This window comes from Kogia breviceps, chromosome 4, assembly GCF_026419965.1.
Source record: "Kogia breviceps isolate mKogBre1 chromosome 4, mKogBre1 haplotype 1, whole genome shotgun sequence".
Classification (NCBI taxonomy): Eukaryota; Metazoa; Chordata; class Mammalia; order Artiodactyla; family Physeteridae; genus Kogia; species Kogia breviceps.
Window position 1 is genome coordinate 177,883,870 of NC_081313.1, and position 7,404 is coordinate 177,891,273.

The 7,404-nt window shown below is 52.1% G+C and overlaps 1 protein-coding gene across 5 annotated transcripts in view; it reads left to right on the forward strand.

Annotated features, from left to right (window-relative positions):
* The window catches only part of MLLT1 (MLLT1 super elongation complex subunit), a 130,786-nt gene extending 128,143 nt beyond the window's left edge, over positions 1-2,643 (forward strand). For all 5 annotated transcript variants that reach the window (XM_067033006.1, XM_067033009.1, XM_067033008.1 and 2 more), the window contains one exon: positions 38-2,643. In XM_067033006.1, coding sequence (XP_066889107.1) covers positions 38-166 — 129 coding nt within the window. In that variant the 3' untranslated portion in view covers positions 167-2,643. The remainder of the gene's footprint in view (positions 1-37) is intronic.
* Positions 2,644-7,404: the final 4,761 nt, after the last annotated feature.

Genomic DNA, 7,404 nt, shown 5'->3' on the forward strand with positions numbered 1-7,404 from the left:
GCCCTGTCCCCTGAAGCCACCTGCCACCACCCTCCAGATCGTGAACCTGATCGAGGAGACCGGCCACTTCAATGTCACCAACACCACCTTTGACTTCGACCTCTTCTCCCTGGATGAGACCACCGTGCGCAAGCTGCAGAGCTACCTGGAGGCGGTGGCCACATGACCCTGGGCCGGGTGCCGGGCCGTGTCCCCGGGGTCCTGGGAGGCCACGTCTGGGCCCCGCCTTCCCTCCTCTCTCGACTTGCCCGCCCGCAGCACTGCCTTAGTGACCGCCCTGTCCTCGGCCCACGCGGCCAGCTGCACTTTCCTCGTCGGGAGCCCCGGGGCCGAGGGGGCCAGGCCGGCGCTGCTGCTCCCCAACACCCTGGGGCCGTCACCTGGGCCCCCCTTGGAAAGTGGCTTGTGTACTCTCGAGGGGGAAGAAACGTGCCCTGCGGTGGGGGCCTCGCTCCTCGGTGGGGCGTGTGGCACAGCTTCACTGCCCGGGCCCCTCTGAGAGGCTGGGGCACTGCCTCCGGCCTCCTCCAACGGTTCGGAACACCCCGCTGAGCCCCAGGACCTCAGAGGGCTCCTGCCGCACCAGGACGGGCCCGGCTCGTCCTCCGCGTCAGCCGGACACGATCCCGTGTCGGCTCTCACTGTGCTGGGACTCCGTGCTGTATAGTTCTCTCTCTATTATATATATATGTCTGCACTGTAGGTACCGAGCGGTTCCCGGGTGTGCATTTCCAGGGCAGCAGTGCACGTGGGGGTGGGGGGTGTAAGGCGGGACTTGTAGGTTACGATGTCTCCACTGGCCTCGGCGTCGGGCTGAAGGCCGAGCTGGAGCGCCAGCTCACCCTCTCCAGGTGCAGGGAGGACGCCTCCTGCTCCTCCCGGGGCCGGTGAACACTGCGCGCCGCCGTCTCCAGGAGCAGCCCTCCCGGCCCCCAGCCAGCCGCGGGCTGAGACTGGGTCGGCGTCCCGGGGCTCGTCCTCTTCCTCCTTCCATAGGATCCTCTTCCTTCTGTTGACCGAGTCTTCGAACTTCGGAAAAAATGAGCTTTTGCCAAATAAGACGGGATAGTTTGTGGAGTTTTTTTTGAGGAGCGTCAGGACTCAGAACCAGCCCCTCGTGCCTGGGCCCCGGCTGGCGGCAGGCCCTCCCACCCCTGCGATTCACGCTGGTCCGGGGCTGGAGACCCAACTCCTCGCACGCCTGAAACTCTCCAAGGGCCAAGCCAGCTCCTCCCTCCCGGCCAGACGCCCTCACAGAGTCATCCCACCTTGTGGGGGTCTCCTGGGGGCTGGCGACCTCGACTCAAGGCTCCTCTGGTCCCCACCGGCTCCAGGAGAGGAGGGCGGGACTGGAGCCAGGCTCACTTCTCTCCCACCCACTATCGGACGGCCCCCCCTCCCCCCAGTTTGTGAATCCCCACGTGGGGCGTGCCACGCTCCCCTTTCCTGTGGTCCCTGACCATTGTCACTGCTCCGATTCTGTCTGTCAGGCAGACCGCAAACACTCCCTCGGGAGCCCCGCCTCCAAGGCTTCCCCGAGCGCCAGCCTCCCTGGTGAGACCCCAGGACTCGGGGAAGGCCGAGAACTTTCAGAGGAAACTGCCGCGACTCCTCGCCATCTGCTCCGATTCTCTCCCAACCCCACTGCCTTGAGGTATTAGGAAGAGGGCAGGCCTGTGTGGCAGGCTCCGTGCTGCCACCGTCCCCTTCTCCAGGCAGGCCAACAATACTCCGAAGTGGGGCACTTCTCTTCTCTGGAAACTCTTAAGACATTGGACGGAAAGGACTGGCCCGAGAGCAGCGGCTGCCTGGCCCTCTGTGCACAGAGGCCGCGGGGGGCCGCGGGGGGGAACCTCAGCCCAAGGGCGCTAGTCTTTCTCCTTCCGGAGGATCTCCTGGCAGGGGCTGTAGGCCCTCCTGGCTCTGTGACTCTGTGACTTGGGCAGCCCTCTGCTCGGGAGCCAGGCTCTGCCCCCGAGGCAGCTAGAGGAAGGCCGGGCTCTCGGGCCTGCCCTTTGCAGCAGCAGCAGCAGCAGCAGCAGCAGCATCTGGCCCTGCCTGCTGTTTCCAGGGCCTTTGGAAGCACCAACCCATTTCTGTTACCTCCTCTGGCCGGAAGGCCCCAGTGCTGTTCTCTGGAGCTACTCTGGGCCCAGTGCTGGCCCTGGGACCACCTGATGGACGTGCCAGGCAGCCAGGGCCCCGACCATGGCATTCCCAGCTGCTCCCCCCACCCCATCCCCAGCTGCCCGGCAGCTGGGCCCACCAGGGCTCTGGGGACGCTTCCATAGGAAGGGGCCGGCACTTTGTGATTGCCGTGTGTTTAGTGTTAAGCCCCCTGACCCCAGTGCAAATCCCGGTGTTTCGCTATCTCCTGAAGAAAATGTAAACCGACGCCTGAAAGCAAAAGGTATCGAATACCTTTCTTACCCACAAGGGTTTTTACAAAGAATGTGTCTAACTAGGAACTAGGACACTCATCGGCCTGAGACCAACTCCTGGATAAGAGGAATAAAGGAGAATTGTGTTTGTAATAAGTTACAGGATTGTTTCTGTCCTGGATTTTAAACTTTTTGTTAAATTGTGAAATTATGGAGGAGTTTTATAGAAAAAAAAAGTGAAATAAAGTCAGATGGGAAAGCAGAGTTATGTGTAGAGCTTCGTGCATCTGCTTGGTTCCCCCCATTGTGGAGTTGGTGGGTGGAGCCACAAAGCACCATGGGGTTCCTTGTCTCCTCTCCCTGTCCCAGTGCTTCCAGATCAATGACCAGGAAGAGGAGAGAGGGTTGGAACCAAGCCTGTTGGGCATCAGGAGTGGGGACGGGGAACGTGAGCAAGGCTGGCATCCCGGAGGAATAGAGACGGCACCACCAGAAACCCAAGAGGCGCAAGATGGCGGAGAACTAAGTGTCTGGTCCTGCTTTTGATGGTGTGTTCTTTCCTTGCAAGCAGGCAACAAGTTTTGGGTTGAAAAGCAAGCCTGACTTCACAATGTGGACGAATGGGTGGGTGGATGAGTGAGTGGATGATGGGGGCAGGGGGTGGGGTGGATGGAAGGGTGGATGGGCAGGTCGATGGATGGATGAATAGGTGGGTAGATGGATGATAGCCAGACAGAAAATGTGAGACACCCTTTGCCAGGGCCCAGGGTGCTTGTCTGCCAGTTTGTCTACGGTGGGTTTTGCTCTGGACTTGGTGTGGCAAAGCTGAGTGGACCCCAAGGAGAGGGCTCTCCCAGGCCCCATCTAAGCAGCCCTGTCCACTCTGTGGGCTCCAGTCCCACCAATGGAGCAGAAGTTCCATTCCTGAGTGGTCAGCATTGCAGGCCAACACCCTCTGCCCACAGCAGCTAATTAAAATCACTTTTGTCAGTTGGCAGCCACGTGGGGAGACAGCTGGCCACACCAGGGTACTCGGGAGCATTTCTTCTTTCTTCTAGTTAGTAGCCAGGATTTCCATTTCCAACAAGGGAATGGCCTCCCTGCCCTGTCTTTCCTACCAGAGATTCTGCAGGCCTTTTGGGACAGTTTCTCATCTGAGCTCCTAAGTTAGGGACACAGAGTGAAAGAGGGTCTAGAGTGGTTCCCACAGTTCCCAGACCCCCGTAACACAGCAAAGGACAACTTATAATATAATTAAAAATATAATAGGGCTTGCTACGAGCCAGGCGCTGGGCTGAGAGTTATCTCACAGATTCCACAAACACCTGCTGTCAGAATCCCCACCAACAGATGAAGAAACAGCCTGCAAGCGTTGACCTGCCTGCAACAATACAGCTAGTAGGCACATTCCTGAGACTCAAGACCAGGTATGTGTTAATTTTGTTGCATACAATCTTTCTTTGTATTTACCCATCTACTGACTCCTTGGGGTCCCCTTGTTTCTATCTGGAATCATTTTCCTTAAGCCTGAAAAAAATCTCACTAGCATTGCATTTAGTGCAACAATGAATTCCCTCAGCTTTTGTTCATCTATAAACATCTTCATTTCATCTTTATTCTGTAAGGATATTTGCATTAGGTATAGAATTTATGGTCCGTCCCCACTTTCCACGTGCTGCTCCATCGTCTTTTGGCTTCCATTGTTTCTGTGGAGAAGTCAGACACTCAGTCTCATTGTTGCCCCTGTGGGTATCGTGTGACTTTCATCCCTGGAGTCTTTAAGATTTTTGTCTTTTAGTTGGAAACAGTTTCATACATTTTAGTGATTTGTTTCTTCTATCGATATGACATCTCTGCCCTTTTCAATGTTTTGCCTTGAATTTTTTCAAATCTTTTTTTTTTCACATTTTAAATGTATATTTTGGTGATGCAAGCACAAGTTCAAAGTTTTCAAGGGCATACGTGCAGTAAGCAATGAACCTCATTCCTACTTCTTTTCCTTCTCCACTTTCTTATACAGCTCTTGAGAGCCATCTGTGCATGAAGAAGACATAGTTCCTTTACAAGTGGTAGCATACATGCATCCTTTTCTCTTAATATATCTTAGAGTTCATTCCAAATTAGCCTGTTTTGTAAACACACAGTAATTTACATAACTAGTCCTGCTGGTGGGCATTTAGACCATTTTCCCTTATTTCATTCCGCGACCACACATAACTATACACGTGCAGGTGTGTGACAGCATCTATGATTAACAGCTTTGGCAGTGGACTTGCCTGTTTTCTACCAAGTTTCTTGGTATTTATGTCTGTGTGCTCGTGTGTCTGTGTATTTTTAGGAGCTCCTTATGGAATATGAAATGTAGGATTTTGCAATGTATTCTGTTTCCCCCAGTTTGCCTGCAGGTTTTGTTTATGGCATTTCCCACCGTGCTGAAGTCTTTCCTTTCAATGGCTTTAGAGGTGTTACTTCTTGTCTAGGATGATTTTTCTATTTTTTTAAGTTCTCTCATGATTTATTCCCTCTCTCCTTTTTTCTTTCTCACCTTCCAGTTTGCCGTGAGCTAGGGCCCCACTGATGCGTTACTCAATTCCTGCATATATTTCTGTCTGTCCCTGACTTCTCTCTAATGCATATCTATTTATGCCCCATCACTGAGCTTTTAGTTACTGCTGCTTTGTAATTTATATAATATCTGGTAGGTCTAGTCCCCCTTCATCAATATTCTTTTTAAAGAAATTTCCCAGATATTCTTGCATGTTTGTTTTCCATATAACCTAATCAGCTTATGTTGTAAAATATTTTTCTTTATCGTGTTCTGAAGTTTCACATTAACATTGTTTTTAATTCTAATTTTTTTAAAAAAACACATATCCTGGGTAGTTCTGGTGGGCTCCCAGAGAACTCTCAACCGTTGTGTTTTCAGATATTGCTCCTCCCCTTTTCTCTTCTCCCTCTGGACCTCCTATGACATAGATTGGAACCTCCAGGATTATTCACCTTTCAGATCTCTAACCAACTCCCATTATGCATATGTTACACATTTTGCAATTTTGCTACAGCTGTAGGATATTCTTTTCCTTCCTTCCTTCCTTCCTTCCTTCCTTCCTTCCTTCCTTCCTTCCTTCCTTCCTTCCTTCCTTCCTTCCTCCCTCCCTCCCTCCCTCCCTTCTTTCCTTTCTTTCCTTCCTTCTTTTTTCCTTCCTCTTCACTTTCCAGTTTGGGAAGTTTCTATTAACATATCTTCAAGGTCCCTGATTATTTTCTCAGCTGGTCCAGTCTACTAATGAGACCCTCAGGGTCTTCGTTTCTATTATAGTTCTTGATTTCTTTTCTTTTTTTTTAATTTTCTGGTTTTTAAAAATATTTATTTATTTATTTTGGGGGGGCTGCACTGGGTCTTCATGGCTGCACATGGCTTTCTCTAGTTGCGGTGTGCGGGCTTCTCGTTGTGGTGGCTTCTCTTGTTGCAGAGCACAGGCTCTAGGTGCGTGGACTTCCATAGTTGTGGCACACGGGCTTCAGTAGTTGTGACTCGCAAGCTCTAGAGCGCAGGCTCAGTAGTTGTGGCGCACGGGGCTTAGTTGCTCCGCGGCACGTGGGATCTTCCCGGACCAGGGCTCGAACCCGTGTCCCCTGCATTGGCAGGCGGATTCTTAACCACTGCGCCACCAGGGCAGCCACCAGGGAAGTTCTTGATTTCTAGCCTTTCCTTTTGGTTTTCTCTTAGTTTCCATCTCCCTGTTAACATGACTCATCTGTTCTTGCATGGTGTCCAGTAGGGCCTTAGCTGTAGCACGTTAATCATGTTAATCATAGTTGTTTTAGGTTCACAGTCTGATAAATTCAAAATCTCCGCTGCCTTGGAGTGTGGTTCTGACCCTTGCCCTGTCTCTCCAGACTGTGTTTTTCGCCTCTTAGAATGTTCTATAATTTTTCTGTTGAAAGCTAGACACAGTCTACTGGAGAAAAGGAACTGAGCTGAACAGGCCTTTAGGGTGAGGGTTTATGTTCCTCTGGCCAGGAGTTAGGCTGCATTCACTGTTTGCTGTAGCTGGAGGGGTTCTTGTTTTTGTCTTTCCTGAAACCGTGGGCTTCCCTAATGACTCTTTGCATTTAAAATAGGGTCTGAGGGCTTCCCTGGTGGCGCAGTGGTTGAGAATCCGCCTGCCGATGCAGGAGACACGGGTTCGTGCCCTGGTCCGGGAAGATCCCACATGCCGCGGAGCAACTAAGCCCGTGAGCCATGGCCGCTGGGCCTGCGTGTCTGGAGCCTGTGCTCCGCAACGGGAGAGGCCACAACAGTGAGAGGCCCGCATACCGCAAAAAAATAAATAAATAAATAAATAAATAAATAAAATAAAATAGGGTCTGAGCCTTGCAGTCCTTTTTTTTTTTTTTTTTTTGCGGTACGCGGCCCTCTCACTGTTGTGGCCTCTCCCATCGCGGAGCACAGGCTCCGGACGCGCAGGCCCAGTGGCCATGGCTCACGGGCTTAGTTGCTCCGCGGCACGTGGGATCTTCCCGGACCAGGGCACGAACCCGTGTCTCCTGCATCGGCAGGCGGACTCTCAACCGCTGCGCCACCAGGGAAGCCCCCTTGCAATCCTTTTTATCTGTAAAACCCTGTTATACAGGAGGCCTGTTGGTGTGGTGGTAAAATGTGAGACAGGGGAAGCTTCTGTGGTCTCCACCTTTTAGGGAGCTTGCGCCCTTGGACCGTGACCTTCACAAGTGCTTCTCAGCTTCTTGTTTTGTTTCCTTTGGTATCCTTGGGTGAGAGGAAGCCTAGAGAGGGCTGGAGATGGGTGTTTCCCTTCCCCCAGGTCTATTAAACGCTGGTAAAACCCACTTTGGTCAGGCCCTGGTAAGATAGTTTCCCTTGAGGGCAGGCCTTTGTTAAGAGGAGAACCGGAGTGCTCTGAGAAGTGTTTCAAAACAGTTACTTTCCCCCTCCTTCTGCAGGAAGCACCAGAGTTGTTTTTATTTTTACTTTTTCTCTCAGATCTTCACTGTGAGAACC